The sequence below is a fragment of the Astyanax mexicanus genome, chromosome 22 (assembly GCF_023375975.1).
Source record: "Astyanax mexicanus isolate ESR-SI-001 chromosome 22, AstMex3_surface, whole genome shotgun sequence".
NCBI classification, from domain to species: Eukaryota; Metazoa; Chordata; class Actinopteri; order Characiformes; family Acestrorhamphidae; genus Astyanax; species Astyanax mexicanus.
The window spans coordinates 23114536-23132021 of NC_064429.1; the positions used below are offsets into that span (position 1 = coordinate 23114536).

Consider the following 17486-nt stretch of genomic DNA (forward strand, 5'->3'; position numbering starts at 1 on the left):
ATGGCCTCTCGCGTATGCCTCTAGATATGGAGGAGTACATGACCAACTGTACCCAGGATGTACTTCCTGAAGTCATGCACAGTGTGACCCAGTTAGTCACTGTAAAGTCCCAGAAGGATGAGCCGTGGCTTTGCCCAGTGATCATGAATACCCTCATTGAGGAGGCGGGTCGGGAAGTCAGTTCGGTGGCAGAGATACCAAAAACAGTCCTTCAAGAAGCTCAAGAAGAGGACGCAGTAATAGGAGAGGTGCTCCATTATGTGAGATCCAAACAATGGCCTAAAGGGGGAAAACGGCTCAGCAATAAAGTTGTAACACTGGGCAGGGAGAGACATAAATTGCACATTGGGGCTGATGGACTGCTGTACCGGAAAACAACCAAACAAAACCAATTGCTCTTGCCTCAAAAGTTCCACAAATTGGTCTATAAAGAGCTGCATGAAGAGATGGGCCATTTGGGTGTGGAGAGAGTGATGCATCTGATAAGGGACCGGTTTTATTGGCCGCATATGCAGAGAGATGTGGAGCACTATGTCACTCGGGTGTCCTAACAGGCCGACCAGGGCACCTAACAGGCCGACCAGGGCACCTCTCACTAATATCATTACCACCTACCCGTTCGAACTAGTGTCCATCGACTTCTTGCACCTTGAAAGATGTAAAGGGGGATATGAGTATATTTTGGTAGTGATGGACCACTTTACACGCTTCACCCAGGCTTACCCGTGTCGCAACAAAGCTGCCCACACTGCTGCACAGAAAATATTTGGTGACTTTGTCCTGCGATTTGGATTCCCCACCCGCCTCCATCATGACCAGGGTAGAGAATTCCAGAATAAGCTGTTTGAAAAGCTTCAGGAGTACAGTGGTGTTAAAGGGTCCCACACAACACCGTACCACCCACAAGGGAATGGTCAGGTGGAACGATTTAATCGTACCCTATTGTCAATGCTCAGAAATTTACCAGAAGCTGCAAAGGCAGACTGGAAGTCATCCCTGGCAAAGGTGGTCCACTCATACAACTGCACACGCAGTGAAGCAACAGGGTTTGCACCCTATTTTCTGCTATTTGGCCGTAGTCCAAAGCTCCCCATCGATCTTATGTTTGGCCTCAAAACAAGAGAACAGAGTACATCCCACAGAGACTATGCTGAAAGGTGGAGGGCCAACATGACAGAAGCATATAAACTGGCTTCTCGAACAGCCTACAAAGAGGGCTTGAGAGGTAAAGTGCTCTATGACAAAAAAAATCTATGGTGCTGAGTTGCTTCCTGGATCACGAGTTCTAGTCAGAAACTTAACCGAAAAGGGTGGACCAGGGAAGCTAAGATCATTCTGGGAGGATCGGGTCTATGTGGTGGCCCAAAGAAAGCACCCAGACGTTCCAGTGTATGAGATAAAGCCGGAAACAGGAAAGGGCCGTGTTCGAATCATGCACAGAAACCTGCTGTTGCCGTGTGATTTTCTCCCAGTGGAACCAGTGGAGCATTCTCGGAGAGGGCCTACACAGAAAACACACAGACGAAAAGAACGGATTGTGGACGCCCAAAACAGCACGGCAGATGAAGATGAAGAGGATTGGAGGGCTATCGTGGGACTACAAGCTGGGAAAGACCTACCACAGGACATTCGACTGAGGGCTGATGCACCTGAGTTTTATCCAGATGGGGACCAAGCCCAGGTTGAGGAAGTGTCTGCTGAGTCGACATCCAGTGAGGAGGAGGATCCTGTCCAGGTCACAGTTAAAAAGTATCCTTTGAGAACAAGAAGGCCGAGAATGATACTTACCTATGACCAGTTAGGTCAGCCCACTACATCACATGTTTAAGCGCAAGGGTAGAGGTTAAATATTGTTGGTAACATAGGAAAACAAGTAGTTCAGCTTATTGTATTCATTAGTTTGGTTCTTGTAACAGGTTGTTAGAGTTGATAGGTAACACGGGATTGTATATATAAAAAAAAAAAAGGGGAAGATTTCCAGTAGGTGTGTTAGGCACATTCATTACATATTGGTCTGTCTAGTAGGTTTTGGCTATATGGAGTACCTTACTCTCACAAAAGATGCAGATCCCCACAATGTGGATGGAGCAGTTGATTGTCATCGTGCACAAAGGCATCTTCTGCAGACATATGGCATGGAAGGAGGAGATACATGCTGTACTGTGGATTATATCGTCGCTGTCCGATGAAAAGCACGTATCTCCAAAAACCGGACTTTTCAGGAAAAGCAAAAAACGTTTTTAATTAAATAATATTGGGTAAAATAAACAACAGATAACGCTGTTTACATATAATTTAGTTCTAAAATTCATATATATTATTTTGATTTCTTAAGTTCTATAGTTTTATATGTTAAATGGACTTACGTGCTTTGTACACGGCAAAAAGGACATACGCGGGTGTTCCATACGCGGGCGTTACAGTGAATTCCAAAGAGTCACGTCCACCAAGCTGCGCAGTTTGAACGCTCTCCTTACACTCTACCGGTATAAATCATGTTTTAACGGGAGCAGAGTCTAGTATTACTGTTATTGACTAAAAATCACACTGAATCCTTAGTGTGACTTATTGTTTCCATGCTGGTTTAATATCTAAATGCGCGATCAGCTGATCCTCATACCCCAAAAGAGACCAAACATTACATTAAAAAAAACTACGAAAATATTTTTCTACAAAACGGGTTTTCCCCAACACAGCATATTTAAACAGTTGATTATATTAGCAAGACCTGGACTGTTTACATATTGTTTTGCACAATACCTTACTGCCTTTTAAAGAGGCAGGATGCATGCTCCTGGTGTCCTCTGCTCCCACCTTTTGGAATCAACCAATGCATACGTCTTTCACAAATCAGTTTAGCCAGATAACTAGCTAGGAAATTCCTACTGAACAATTCTTAACACTAAAATCTGAATAATTCAGAAATATAATTCAGAAATACTGCATTGTAAAATATTTGTTATATTTTAATCTATTCTGCATCAAGAACACAACATGACAGATATTTATAGATTTATTAAGAAATGTTTTACTATGTCACTTAGATACCTTTCAACTAATACAAATTTAAAAGTTACAGACAATGTAATTTATAAATCAAGTTATTATTTACTGTACGAGGAAACGTCAATCATTTAATAAAAACCTCATATAAATTTCAGATATGTACAAGAAAAAACATACGAACCAACAAACATTTCAATAGAATAACCTGTATCAACTACTAATAAAATGTTATATCTCTTTTTGATAAATAACTAAATTCCATGTAGATATTGGATACAAATCTGAATTACTTGTGGGAAATCATTAGGAAAACACATAAATCATGTTTTGAGACTCACAGTCAGACTCAAGAAAATGGTCTGTGTTTTTTTTTTTTTTTATGTACACACGTGAGCCAACTCCACATTAAACAGTGAACCTGCAGACTAGTGATGCATATCACTCATAGTTAAGTGAATCATAAAATCCATGAAAGTCCTTGGGAATGAAATTCTTAAGTTCTTGGAGGTGCTTGTATTTCAGCGCCTTGATTCTCAGGCTGGATGTGTACAGTGGTAGCACTGTGGTGTCACTGTTCCTCTTCCTAAGAGTGGGTGAGAGGTAAGGTGTCCAGTCATCTGCATGGACAGTTTTGTAGTCCATGGTACCATCCACGTTGTACCTGAGAAAAAGAGGGTGAAAAGTAAGAATGGGAAAGGGGCCAGGAGATCAAAGGAAAACAGAGGGAAGAGAGCAAATGGTAAAAAACACAAAAAGTGTGCAAATTTATAACAGGTAAGTATAACAGGTAAGCATCTAAGGTAAGTATAACAGGTAAGTATAACAGGTAAGCATCTATGGTAAGTATAACAGGTAAGCATCTATGGTAAGTATAACAAGTAAGCATCTAAGGTAAGTTTAACAGGTAAGTATAACAGGTAAGCATCTATGGTAAGTATAACAGGTAAGCATCTAAGGCAAGGCAAGTTTATTTATATAGCACCTTTCATACACAACGGTCATTCAAAGTGCTAAGGTAAGTATAACAACAGTTTAATATAACCAGTAATGATACCAGGGATATATTAGTCGGGTGGTGATAAGAACTGCCATTATCTTAATCGCGAATGTCTGTTTTGTTAATTTTTTATTTATGTTTGTGCAACTCAATGAGACATAATTGAGCGTACTAGAGTGAGACAGATGAGAATCTATGTCATGGAGCATACCTGATAGCCCGGAGGTCAAACACAGTTGATTCTCCAGGGTTTTTGCCAGGACGGATGGACTTACAAAGCTTCAGCTTGCTGTAGTCCTGGAAGAAACTGTGGTTGACATATTGCACATTGTATGGCCTGGGATTGGACCGTGCTGCTCTGATCACCGTGGCATACTCGGCTGGAACATGGATGTCTCTGTCTCTCAGTCTTCTCTCTATCACGCTGTGCACGGAGTCGCATTCCATTTGTGTATGCCCTTTTTCCAAGTACTTCTGGGTAACGACCTTTTGCTTCTCAGTTGCAAACTTCAGCAGAGCATTGCTTAAAACTATGTTGCGATTTTGATAGCTGCATCCATCACTCCATAAGATGTATTCATCATGCATGCTGTGTTCCTCAAGGAAGTGGATGATACATGAAGCAAATTCATTAGCTGTGAGTCCACCTTCCCCTTCATGCCACAAATAATTAGTAGCATCATGGGTTGCCATGTTGTACATTGTGAAGTTGTGGACACCAAGCTTGGTTTTATAGTAGAGTGCTGAGGCTTGAAGTTTGGGGCAAAGAAGTAAACCCTGCAGATCCATACACACCACCATTGTTTTCTCAGTTGCATTGTTTTTATCTTCCTGCTTGCTCACTCTTGCTGACTCCTTCTTCCTGCAATGTTCTTCCCATGTGCCAGCATCTATGTTTCCAACTTTATATGAACAGCACGTATTGCACTGATCTTTCTTGGGGTGAAACAGCGAGAGATTTAATTGGTTAAAAATGCTACTGAATACTTGTCTTGAAAGAGACTGGACATTATTTTCTGCACAAGCATGGGTGTATTCAGAATGAAGATGGCTGATGGATTTAAAAAGAGGTTCCAAGTACATTTTTGTAGAGGAAGATCTGCAGTAATGAGATGGAACCTTAGGAAAGTCCTTTAGAAACTGCTGAAGGAACTCAACCTCTTCATTCCTGATGCTGGTTTTCTTTATCTTTTCAGGCTCTCTCCGGCCAACCCAACTTAGAAAGCACCACTGCTTGATCCCTAGTGTTGAAAGAAACATGCTCTGACATACCCTGGTCCTTTTGCCATCCACTTTAAGGTGACACAGAATGGATGCTGACCTCCTTGACTGTTCTTCTCCTGTCCGTCGTCTTCTCACAGGGCCTACATCTACCAGTGACACAACATAAATTTTCCTCTCCCTCCAGTCTAATTTTTCCCAGAAGTATTTAAAAATTGCCTCCCTGTCCGCTTCCTGTATTGCTTCACAGTGCAGCTTTTTCGATTTCCTACAAAATACAGACTGGCATGGCCTACCCATTTTTCTTTCTTCCCTCGTCACTTCCTCATTTTGCCTTCTTCCAAGATATGACTGACCCATCATTCTTCTCCTTTTCTGAGTGTTGACTTTCCAGGTCTCTGTGGTTGTCCGCCTTTTTGGTCTTCCCATGCGAGACTCTCCACCTAAAGCCTCCTCAGCTACATCATTTTCTTTATTGCCCTCTTGAAGGAAAAAAACAAACAAACATTCTTACTTCATTTCAAGTGTTTAATAAAAATAAAAAAAACACAACGAGTGTCCCAAACGCTAAAGTGTAAAGTGTTACTTTTCATATAACTAGCTCTGAAATTATTTCTAGAACAAAATGTTAAAATTCAAGTTATGAAATTAGTCTTGTCATTTATGTTACATTGGAATTTTAACCTTAAACAGGTAAGTATCTCAGGTAAGTATCTCAGGGATTTTGTATCAATATTCAGAACCGGGTCTGAGCTCTTATGGGATAACAAGTACATCCGTGTGTGTGTGTGTGTGTGTGTGAGAGAGAGAGAGAGAGAGAAAGAGAGAGAGAGACACACACATACCCACTAGTTCAGATCCATTGTGTGCCATTTGATCTTGTCCATCAGCAGCATCCTCTTGTCCAGAGATATTTCTTGAACAATGTGCATCTTTAATAAAAAAACAACAGAAAAATTTGTTATTTGCTTTCTTGCATTTCCAGTGCTCAGCCCAATAGATCTCATAATTACGTGTCCCAAACCCTTTACTTTTCATATAACTAGCTCTGAAATTATTTCTAGAACAAAATGTTAAAATTCAAGTTATGAAATTAGTCTTGTCATTTATGTTACATTGGAATTTTAACCTTAAACAGGTAAGTATCTCAGGTAAGTATCTCAGGTAAGTATCTCAGGTAAGTATCTCAGGTAAGTATCTCTGGGATTTTGTATCAATATTCAGAACCGGGTCTGAGCTCTTATGGGATAACAAGTCCATCCGTGTGTGTGTGTGTGTGTGTGTGAGAGAGAGAGAGAGAAAAAGGGAGAGAGAGAGAGAGACACACACATACCCACTAGTTCAGATCCATTGTGTGCCATTTGATCTTGTCCATCAGCAGCATCCTCTTGTCCAGAGATATTTTTTGAACAATGTGCATCTTTAATAAAAAAACAACAGAAAAATTTGCTATTTGCTTTCTTGCATTTCCAGTGCTCAGCCCAATAGATCTCATAATTACGTGTCCTAAACCCTTTACTTTTCATATAACTAGCTCTGAAATTATTTCTAGAACAAAATGTTAAAATTCAAATTACTAAATTATTCTTATCATTTATGTTACATTGGAATTTTAACCTTAAAATATTAAGTTATGTACCCCCTTTCTCATGTAATAAGAAATAAACAGGTAAATATCTCAGGTAAAGTATCTTAGGGATTTTGTATCAATATTCAAAACTGGGTCTAAACTTTTATGGGTTAAATAGTCTCTCTTTCTCTCTCACACCCACACTTCTCTCCCTCTGTGTGTTTTTCAGACACATACCGTCTTTTTCGGATTCATTATGTTCCACCTGATCTTGCACATCCTCAGTGGCCTGTTCTTGTCCAGAGATATTTCTGGGGCAAAGTGCATCTTCAATAAAAAGAAAAGAAAATATTGTAACAGTGCCTGCACTAGTTGACCGAATTCAGGCTTTGTTTTGAAGAGTAAAAACTTAAATTCTGAAATCTTTACTCTGTCTGACTTAATGTTAATACACATTTTCCATAAACCTTGCTCCTCACAAGAGGACTCAATGCATCCTAACACGACTTCTTCTTGCCTTACAGCCTCACCCTCTTCCTCGTCTTCCTCATCTTCCTCACTAAACACCTTTTCCTCCAGTGTCCTATCATACGGTACATTTACCAGTGCACATAGCTCTTTCAATGAGAGAGACATTTCTGGTCTGAAAGAGACAGATTTCACACAAAACATAACGTTAACTGCCTGACCCTCGGTTAACTAGTTAGCTAGCTAGCTAATGTGTGTTTTAGACAACTAGCTAGCTAGCTAGTTAACTTAGCTGACTAGCCTTTAAGCAAGTTAACCTTATTACGAACGAAAATCTGTAATAAACACTGCTCAAATGAAGTAACATAGAACTGTGACACATATTTACACGTGTTAGCGACTAGTTAAAACGGATACAGTTTAATTCTTACCTTGAGTGTTTGAGCTACGCTGCCGGAGAACAACTTTCTTCACGTCCACAGAGAGAGGTGGCGGGGGTTGGGAGGAGGAGATACGCGGTTTGACAGACAGGTCTAGCAGCCAATGGAGATACGCGGAAAACAGATGAGCGATTTTTCAGACTTTTGATTGGTCATTTTCATCTTCACTTGTATGGATAGGTAGAGATGCATTCCCACATTCAACACATGAAAAAAAGTAAAAAACGCAAAAACTGGAGATACGTGTTTTTCATCGGACAGCGACGATATCCAGTTTTGCATTTTAATGGACTGACAAGACCTGTGATTCCTCTTTAGCTATAGCCTACTAACATGTTCTGCATAGGTACCAAATATGTACAGGCACACAATGTTTTCAGTTGCATAATGTCGGGTCGACATTACATTTTTGTGGGGAGAGTGTGGAGATAGTGGTAAAAGTTGGACCCCCCCCATATGTTTATTTTATGCATTTGATTCATAAACAGCAGTTTGATTCTTTGTTTCTGCACTTTAAACCATCAGTTACATTTTGTATGTAGTGGCACTTTTGCGCCAGTAGATGGCAGTGTGTGTAGTGAGTAGAGAGTGGATGTAGACCAAAAAGTAGAGTGGTAGAAGGAGAGCTCCGTGTGTAATGTGTAAAAGGGAGAAGGAGTCAATAAAAACTGCCTGAGAAATGACTGGAAATCCCTCTTCTTCTTGAGAAGTGCAACATAAGGAAGTGATGGTATGGGGTATTTTGGAGCGAAGGGCACAGGGTGATCTGATTCAGCTCTATGTGCACCAGTGACAGGTGAATTTCGACGTGCTTTCTTGGGATCAATCACGCAATCTGTTTTTCCGCCGCCAAGATAGAAAATACGCCAGAAATGTACCTGAACACACCTCATTACCAGACCACCACGCCCACCTGTGGTTAATATATTCCAAAAGTCCATTGTTATTTTAAAGATGCATGCACAAGGTGTAAAAATAGACTGTTGATGGGGTGTACATGGCAACGCCACGCTACACGCCTTGCGGGGTGTATGATAGGCCCCTATGTGTTTAACAGTATATTTATATAAACCTTTTTTACAGTACATCCAAATTTTGGTTCACGTTATAACATTTTTTAGTCTTTCTAAAACACTTCCATGACCTTAACTACAGCTAGTCCAGTCACAAACAGTCTGTTTATTCCATGACTGTGTATTAGCAGTGCAGGTTCTGTATTATCCTATGATGAGGTCAGCAGTTTATTGCTGTTTATTGAGGGCAATTATAATTATAAGAGCCCTTTGCCTGTTGCTTAAATCAGCACTTGAAAAGGAGCCTAACAAGGTAAAAGCCGCAAATTCTATACTTGATATTCTAAGTTTGTTACATAATGTTATAGATTAAATTGTGTAATATATGTATGTTACTAAATATATGCTGACACTGTTACAGAGTACAATTACTTTGCTTTTAAATCATGTTCATATTGGTGCATAGAAATGTTAAGTGCATGTTCAATCCAAATATTTATTCTGAATATTGGTACTTTGCAAGGATCTGCTGATCATATCAGAATTCATACTTGGTAATTTTTTCTGTAAAGGCATTTCAAATCTGTATGTGCTGGTAATTTAAGCCTTTTAATAACTGCCAAAAAAAGAAAGGTGCTGTTTTAATACTTAACTCTTCAGTAACAGGACTTTGCCCATTACTTACTACATATTAGTAAGTTTACATGTGATTTAAGGATGAAAAATAGGTCTGAAATTTTCTTCATATTCTTCATTCATGTTTTTTTTTTGTTTTTGCTTTCACCAGATGGGGGCAGCATTTCCCTTTATATTGGTGGTACTGCAACTGGTGGTCCCACCAATGCTCTCCGTCCCTGCACCAGACCTCAGTGCAAACAGTAAGTCCAACTGTCAACCATATTAATTCATTTACACAATACATTTATGACCACAGTCATTGCAGTTACACAGACATAATCAAAATGCAGTAAGAAATAAGGGTTTCTCAATATTTGAAACTAAGATATACATTTGCATTGTTCTGTATAGACATTTTTATTTAAAATCATTGCAAGTAATCAAAATAAGACAGCCAACACATATGCTTAAAGGAAGCTGAGTTACTATTAATTGGACTTCTTCAGGGTCATGACATTTAGGGCTATGCAGGGGTGATAGCGTTTCGGCGCCGCGCCGGAAATCCGGCGTAGCATGGCTCTGTTAAAAAAAAAAAAAAAAAAAAAAAAAAATCTCTGTGTGTTACAAGATTGGGGTTCATGTCCCTTTAAGAAATGTATGTGAAGCGCACTATATTTTTCAGTTTGGAGGAGGCAGCGGAAGTGGCAAGAAGTGCTTGGGAACTCACCCTGGACTCCTGTGACTCTCTTTGAAAGAAAACCAAGTGAAGTAAAAGTAGGGTATCACCCTAGAGCAGTTATCTCTAGCCCAAAGAACTACAAGTTCCACTGGTTCCCGTCCACGGCCGGGAGAAACAAAAAAAGGCGCGACAGTAGGTGAGCTCCGCGGTACAGTTAAAAAGCTCCTCGGTACAGTAGGTGAACTCCGAGGTACAGTTAAAAAGCTCCGCCGTACAGTAGGTGAACTCCGTGGTACAGTTAAAAAGCTCCGCGGTACAGTAGGTGAACTCCGCGTACAGTTAAAAAGCTCCGGTACAGTTAAAAAGCTCCGGTACAGTTAAAAAGCTCCGCGGTACAGTAGGTGAACTCCGTGTACAGTTAAAAAGCTCCGGTACAGTTAAAAAGCTCCGCGGTACAGTAGGTGAACTCCGCGTACAGTTAAAAAGCTCTGCGGTACAGTAGGTAATCACACAGATTAAACCACTGTGTGATTAAAAAACTGCAGCTCTGTTAATCAGTTACCTTAACATTGGAGTGACCTAGATAGGGAGTCAAACTGTGTTTATTAATTTAGCGTTGCAGGACTTAATGTAAGCTATAAAGGAAAATTCATTTAGCTAACTAGTTATCTAGAAGCTGGATATAGAGAATAGCCAGAATTTAGTACAGTACTTTATGTTGGTTGTTTAAAGCAGTTTCTGAACTCTGATCACTGCCCTAAAACTGTGATATTTTTCACCAGATCCAACTGATCAGCTAATAAACAATCCTTCACTGAGTTTAACGTTACCTGTTAAACTCACATAACGCACTGTGGACCATAAATCAATCATTATGTATATCCAGCAGTGTATTAGACACATCATACCACCACTTACTTTATTAAAGCAGAGAAAGCTCTAAATATGCAGTATTTCCACAAAATGTATTTCCACAAAGGTATTTCCACAAATGTTGTTCTAGGAAACTCCTCACCCAGTTGGAACAGGAAAAAAAAAGTTCAGGCTCAGGATTTTTTTTCACTATCACCCCTGGCCAATTTGAGCAGGAAAACTAATACATACCAACATTGAATATATACATTCTCTAAATAATTTACCCCATAAATTTGTATTTTTCAGAGATCCGTCTAAACCCTGACCTGGGGCAGGTGTTCATGTTTGAAGACAATGTCAACCTGAAATGGGTAACCTGGAATGGCTTACTTCCAAACGGGGCTGTAAAAATCTATAACAGCTACACTGAACGCACAGAGTACATCTGTAAATCTGACTGTGAGGCTGGATTCTACACTCCAAGCAAAGGGCCATACTGCTACTATCCTTATGGAGATTCTGAATATCTTGCTTTAAAGTTTGAGGTGTTGGTGAATGAAGACTACTTCGAGTTCCTGGAATGGAAATCAGGCTCTTGGGGTTCTGTGCCCCCAAACTCAGTCAGAACCTGCTCTAGAAGTGATATCTACGTAGGTAAGAACAAATATGGCCTAGGCAAGGTTCATCCCAAACATGAAGCCTTTTTCCTGCCTTGGGAGGGCAAGGAGTACTGGTACAAATGGTATGACGTGCTCACCATTAACAGAGACACATATAACCAGCAAATCTCCCATGTGAAGTACGCCATTGATAAGATTGTTCTGCTCAACCATCCTCCGGAGACCATCCAAATGGCTAAGGCCACCAATTACGAGTGTTCCAGCATTGAAAAGACAGTGCTGTTGGAGAAGAGCAGCACTGTGGAGAAGTTCTGGAACATTGGCAGAGAAACACGCAATGGAACCAGCTCAGTCATGACCGGGAAAATCCCAATCATCAACCCAGACACTGTGGACTTCACCAAGGAACAGACCATAAGTTTTTCAAAGGGGACAACGTTGATCGAAACGGTCAGCCAGTCCATGTCTGTGCAAGTCCTGGTTCCTCCCAATTACTCCTGCGCAGTTAGGATGGATGCTAGAAGGATGACTGCGGATATTCCATTCACAGCCCGCCTGAGTCGCACATACAGCAATGGAGAAACCCACTGGACCACCGTCACCGGGACGTATGATGGTGTGAAGATTGGAGAGATCAACGCTGTGGTGGAACGTTGCCAGCCCATCCCTGATGCTGAACCCTGCGCTTCCGAAAGTGATTGAGACCACAATGTGAATTAACTTCTTTAATAATGTGCATTATTCTGTGCATTGCAATAAAATGTCATTTGAAGCTTCTATATTTTCCATATTTTGAATTGTTACAATTCATAAATGTTTTAAATAGTTTCACTTCACCAAAGGAAGAAAAAACATTAACACATCAGAAATGTAAGGTAACATTATTAACATATACACTGATATGCTATAATCAGAAGAGGTCGCTACAGCTCAAAATACTTCTGTTTCTCTTTGCAACAGGATTGCCTTTTGAAATAGAGTAATATAAAACCAGAAGCCTTCCCTGGGCCAAGTTGTAATAAAATAAAATGTCAATATTCTTTAATATGTCAGCAATGGAACAAAGGAACAAACCATATGAAATTAATTTAGTATTTAGTGTTTTAAGAATAGCAAGCAGGTTTCTTTAACCTTACAAGCAGCTTTTATACTGAACAAGGTGCAAAAATGTCCTCCTCTTTATGATGAATTAAAGTGATAAAAGTCTGAGGGGGTGAACTGGAAAAACAAAACCTGACATAAACATAAACATTTTTCTATTATCAGAAATCAGCAAAGTCCCTCTAGTCCAGAAAATACAAGAAAACTTCCCATATATCTCTGAATTCATTCATTTCATTTTAGTCATGATAAAGTAGATTATTTTCTTTTAAGGTTACTTCTGGTCCAATAAGTCCAATTCTTCTTTTCTCATCCATCATTTTACTCATTAATAAATAGGAAAAACAATTCCATAAAAATGATTTACTTTTTTTTTTTTAACAAACAGGCCTCTTTGAGCTAAGGTCTGACCCAACATAGTAAATGGCATGGGGACTGTATAAAACAGTCAATAAAAAGAAAAACTTCATTTTGGAAAAATTTACAGGGTTCGTACAGTCATGAAAAAAAAAAAAGTAATGGAATTTCAAAATGACAATTTCCAGGCCTGGATAAGTTTTGGGAAAGTGTTTTTATTTTTGGAAACGACTTTTTTCCAAACATTTTGTGTTTTTTTTATTTATCACGAGAGACAAGCCCTTTTGAGCTAATAAAAAAAAATCAGAGTCTGGTCAGTAATTTAGCACTACACAATGGAGCTCTCAAGATTTGACACATATTTTATTATTGAAGGTTTTGTCAACGTTGTTAAAATAAATGCTATTTTATGCCTACTGTAATCAATTTTGATGATAGTTTTAGTTGATTTCTGGTTGTGTTGTCTTGGTCTGCACTGATGTTTTAACATGGTCATGAACATTTGCCTTGAAGGCATGGACATTTCTTGGTTAAAACTATATGAACCCTGGATTTAAAGAATCACAGCACTAGTGTACAATTATTGTACAATAATCAACATTTCCTTCCATAGAAATAAGTCATCTGTGGGCAGTGGAGACAGTGACTCCCAGTAAAAGCAGGAAAACACACAGAAAATCGATTTGGATGAACCAATAAAAGAGCAGGTGTCCTAATACTTTTGTCCATATAGTCTATCTTTAAGCACTATCTGCACACAATCATCTCTACCTCCTCAGCCAAATCAGCAAAAGGAAACTATGATAAAATCTGCCAATCGTGTCCTATATTACAAACACTGACCCACCGGCGCAGACCTTTGTGTCTTCAGATTTCATTATCAGTCATAAATACTGATTATATGTCATTCTTACAAGGACACTCATCAATAGACTGGCAGATGGCCCTGACTTTACACCTAATGACGGATTTATCAGAGATCCATCTGCTTTTTTGTGTGATAAACTGTGATTGATAAAGAGGCGGCAGTTCAGTACTGAACTCAGGTTAATCTTAAATGCTGCAGCAGCCATCTGAGGCCCTGTCCCATTAATCACACTTCCTGTCTCAGCACCTTTGCTTGCTCAGGCCCCCATAGGTGAGCAGGGCTGTAGGATGCCCTGTTTCTTTAATTATCTCAATGGGGTGCTTGATGCATTCTTTAAGACTACAAATACTACTGCATTTGCTTACTATTGTGATTCTGAGACCAAGCTGTTTTTCTTTAATGGAAGAAAAGGCTGTAAGTGGTATCAAGAGGAAGATAGATGATCACAAGCCATCAAACCAAACTGAACTGCTTGAATTTCTGCACCAGGAGTGCAGTCCATAAAGTTATTCAAAAGCAGTGTGTAAGACTGATGGAGGAGAACATGCCAAGATGCATGAAAACTGTAATTGTTTAAGGTCTGAAAGCACTGCATCATTTTTTGTTATTTCAGCCATTTCTCATTCATCAGATTTTATCAAGAGTGGAAACACTTTTACATTAATTTTGGTGATCAGATAATAGGTCCAGATTTACATTGGTTAGACTATAATACCATAGACATGTGATGTAAACTTGCTGTTGTAGCCGTTTATAAACATGGACCCACTTTATTTTATTACTAAATTTGTTTTTAATTGTTTGCAACTATATAGCATCTGTCCTATCCCGTTATGTTGCACAGACTGAGAAATTTCCTTTTTCACAAAATTATTACATTTCTAGGCCTTATTCGGATTTAAAAGTCTTTTGTCACTGTGAAATCAACAACTTGTAATTCATCTTTTTTATGCCACTGAAAGAAATAGAATCTGATCAAATCAAAACATTTTCCATTTTTTTTTGCCTTATTGGGTTAAATTGTCATTTTGAAGACACAAGGTGTTTAACAGTGTATTTATATAAACCTTTTTACAGTACATTCACATTTTTTAGTCTTTCTGAAACACTTCCATGGCCTTAACTACAGCTAGTTCAGTCACAAACAGTCTGTGTTTATTCCATGACTATATATTAGCAGTGCATGTACTGTTTTATCCTATGATGAGGTCAGCAGTGCTGTTTATTGGGGGCAATTATAAGCGCTTAAGAGCCCTTTGCCTGTTGCGTACATCAGCACTTGAAAAAGGAGCCTAACAAGGTAAAAGCCGCAAATTCTATACTTTATATTCTACGTTTGTTACATAATGTTATAGATTAAATTGTGTAATATATGTATGTTACTAAATATATGCTGACACTGTTACAGCGTACAATTACTTTGCTTTTAAATAAAATTTACTTTGCTTTTAAATAAAAATGTTAAGTGCATGTTCAATCCAAATATTTATTCTGAATATTGATACTTTGCAAGGATCTGCTGATCATATCAGAATTCATACTTGGTAAATGCTTCTGTAAAGGCGTTTCAAATCTGTATGTGCTGGTAATTTAAGCCTTTTAATAACTGCCAAACAAAGAAAGGTGCTGTTTTAATACTTAACTGTTACTCTTCAGTAACAGGACTTTGCCCATTACTTACTATATATTAGTTGTTAAACTGTACCATACATGTGATTTAATGATGAAAAAGAGGTTCTGTAATTTTCTTCATATTCTTCATTCATGTATTTTTTTTTTTTGCTTTCACCAGATGGGGGCAGCATTTCCCTTCATGTTGGTGGTACTGCAACTGGTGGTCCCACCAATGCTCTCCATCCCTGCACCAAACCTCAGTGCAAACAGTAAGTCCAACTGTCAACCATATTAATTCATTTACACAATACATTTATAACCACAGTCATTGCAGTTATACAGACATAATCAAAATGCAGTAAGAAATAAGGGTTTCTCAATATTTGAAACTAAGGTATACATTTGCATTGTTCTGTATAGTCATTTTTATTTAAAATCATTGCAAGTAATCAAAATAAGACAGCCAACACATATGCTTAAATGAAGATGAGTTACTATTAATGTTCAGGGTCATGACATTTAGGGCTATGGCATAGTCAAACCAATCTGAGTAGAAAAAAAACTATTACATACCATCATTGAATATATACATCATCTAAATAATTTACCCCATAAATTTGTATTTTTCAGAGATCCGTCTAAACCCTGACCTGGGGGAGATGGTCCCACCTCTTGATGCTCAGTCTCCACTGATACCTCCTGATACAACCCCAGACATAACCACTGAGGAGGAACAACCCTCACCCTTCATGTTTGAAGACAATGTCAGCCTGAAATGGGTAACCTGGAATGGCTCACTTCCAAACGGGGCTGTGAACATCTATAACGGTTACACTAAACGTACAGACTACATCTGCAAATATAACTGTGAGGCTGGATTCTACACTCCAAGCAAAGGGCCATACTGCTACTATCCTTATGCAGATTCTGAATATCCTGCTTCTAAGTTTGAGGTGTTGGTGAATGAAGACTACTTCGAGTTCCTGGAATGGAGATCAGGCTCTTACGGTTCTGTGCCCCCAAACTCAGTCAGAACCTGCTCTAGAGGTGATATCTACGTAGGTAAGAACAAATATGGCCTAGGCAAAGTTGTTCCCAGACATGAAGCCTTTTTCCTGCCTTGGGAGGGCAAGGAGTATTGGTACAAGAAGTATGACGTGCTCACCATTAACAGAGACACATATAACCAGCAAATCTCCCATGTGAAGTACGCCATTGATAAGATTGTTCTGCTCAACCATCCTCCGGAGACCATCCAAATGGCTAAGGCCACCAATTACGAGTGTTCCAGCATTGAAAAGACAGTGCTGTTGGAGAAGAGCAGCACTGTGGAGAAGTTCTGGAACATTGGCAGAGAAACGCGCAATGGAACCCACTCAATCATGACCGGGAAAATCCCAATCATCAACCCAGACAATGTGGACTTCACCAAGGAACAGACCGTCAGTTTTTCAAAGGGGACAACGTTGATCGAAACGGTCAGCCACTCCATGTCTGTGCAGGTCCTGGTTCCTCCCAATTACTCCTGCGCAGTTAGGATGGATGCTAGAAGGATGACTGCGGATATTCCATTCACAGCCCGCCTGAGTCGCACATACAGCAATGGAGAAACCCACTGGACCACCGTCACCGGGACGTATGATGGTGTGAAGATTGGAGAGATCAACGCTGTGGTGGAACGTTGCCAGCCCATCCTTGATGCTGAACCCTGCGCTCCTGAAAGTGATTGAGACCACAATGTGAATTAACTTCTTTAAAAATGTGTATTATACCATGCATTGCAATAAATATGATTAGAAGCTTCTATATTTTCCATATGTTTAATTTTTACAATTTAAAAATATTTTATTCAGTTCCACTTCAGAAATGTAAGGTACTATTATGAACATATACACTGACATGCTATAACCAGAAGAGGTCGCTACAGCTCAAAATATTCTGTTTCTCTTCACAACAGGGTTGCTTTGTAAAATACATTAGTAGGTATGACTAAAGCATAACTAATACATTTACTTTTCCTGGGCCAAGATTTAAAAAATAAAATGTCAATATTCTTAAA

At 39.2% G+C, this 17486-nt stretch overlaps 3 protein-coding genes across 9 annotated transcripts; 2 read left to right on the forward strand and 1 right to left on the reverse strand.

The window, feature by feature from the left end:
- Positions 1-3000: 3000 nt before the first annotated feature.
- On the reverse strand, positions 3001-7965 carry LOC111194118 (uncharacterized). 5 transcript variants are annotated; one of them, XM_049470626.1, is made up of 7 exons: positions 7694-7964; positions 7325-7437; positions 7032-7121; positions 6558-6644; positions 6070-6156; positions 4215-5706; positions 3001-3667 (listed from the first exon to the last, which is right to left on the reverse strand). In XM_049470626.1, the coding sequence occupies exons 2-7, from the start codon at positions 7428-7430 to the stop codon at positions 3445-3447; spliced, it is 2085 nt and encodes a 694-aa protein (XP_049326583.1). In that variant the 5' UTR covers positions 7431-7437; positions 7694-7964; the 3' UTR covers positions 3001-3444. The 5 variants fall into 5 exon arrangements, with proteins under 5 accessions (XP_049326583.1, XP_049326585.1, XP_049326586.1 ...); XM_049470628.1 differs by lacking the exon at positions 6558-6644 and having other exon boundaries at positions 7694-7965; XM_049470629.1 differs by lacking the exon at positions 7325-7437.
- Positions 7966-8176: 211 nt separating this feature from the next.
- LOC103027025 (natterin-3-like) lies at positions 8177-12264 on the forward strand. 2 transcript variants are annotated; one of them, XM_049470634.1, is made up of 3 exons: positions 8177-8498; positions 9503-9593; positions 11174-12264. In XM_049470634.1, the coding sequence occupies exons 2-3, from the start codon at positions 9503-9505 to the stop codon at positions 12187-12189; spliced, it is 1107 nt and encodes a 368-aa protein (XP_049326591.1). In that variant the 5' UTR covers positions 8177-8498; the 3' UTR covers positions 12190-12264. The 2 variants fall into 2 exon arrangements, with proteins under 2 accessions (XP_049326591.1, XP_049326590.1); XM_049470633.1 differs by having other exon boundaries at positions 8177-8432.
- Positions 8525-17231, forward strand: LOC111191763 (natterin-3). Of its 2 annotated transcripts, none has more exons than XM_049470632.1 (3): positions 8525-9028; positions 15606-15696; positions 16058-17231. In XM_049470632.1, the coding sequence occupies exons 1-3, from the start codon at positions 8927-8929 to the stop codon at positions 17155-17157; spliced, it is 1293 nt and encodes a 430-aa protein (XP_049326589.1). In that variant the 5' UTR covers positions 8525-8926; the 3' UTR covers positions 17158-17231. The 2 variants fall into 2 exon arrangements, with proteins under 2 accessions (XP_049326589.1, XP_022523353.2); XM_022667632.2 differs by lacking the exon at positions 8525-9028 and adding an exon at positions 15021-15113.
- The last annotated feature ends 255 nt before the right edge of the window (positions 17232-17486 follow it).

Coding starts and splice junctions, on each gene's coding strand:
- LOC111194118 (XM_049470626.1), bottom strand. CDS start 7,430: ATGTCTCTCTCATTGAAAGAGCTATGTGCACTGGTAAATGTACCGTAT. Junction 7,122..7,324: donor TGAGGAAGACGAGGAAGAGG/GTGAGGCTGTAA, acceptor TTTTTATTGAAG/ATGCACTTTGCCCCAGAAAT. Junction 6,157..6,557: donor CAATGGATCTGAACTAGTGG/GTATGTGTGTGT, acceptor TTTTTATTAAAG/ATGCACATTGTTCAAGAAAT.
- LOC103027025 (XM_049470633.1), top strand. Junction 9,594..11,173: donor ACCAGACCTCAGTGCAAACA/GTAAGTCCAACT, acceptor TGTATTTTTCAG/AGATCCGTCTAAACCCTGAC.
- LOC111191763 (XM_049470632.1), top strand. CDS start 8,927: ATGATGAGGTCAGCAGTTTATTGCTGTTTATTGAGGGCAATTATAATT. Junction 9,029..15,605: donor TTGAAAAGGAGCCTAACAAG/GTAAAAGCCGCA, acceptor TGCTTTCACCAG/ATGGGGGCAGCATTTCCCTT. Junction 15,697..16,057: donor ACCAAACCTCAGTGCAAACA/GTAAGTCCAACT, acceptor TGTATTTTTCAG/AGATCCGTCTAAACCCTGAC.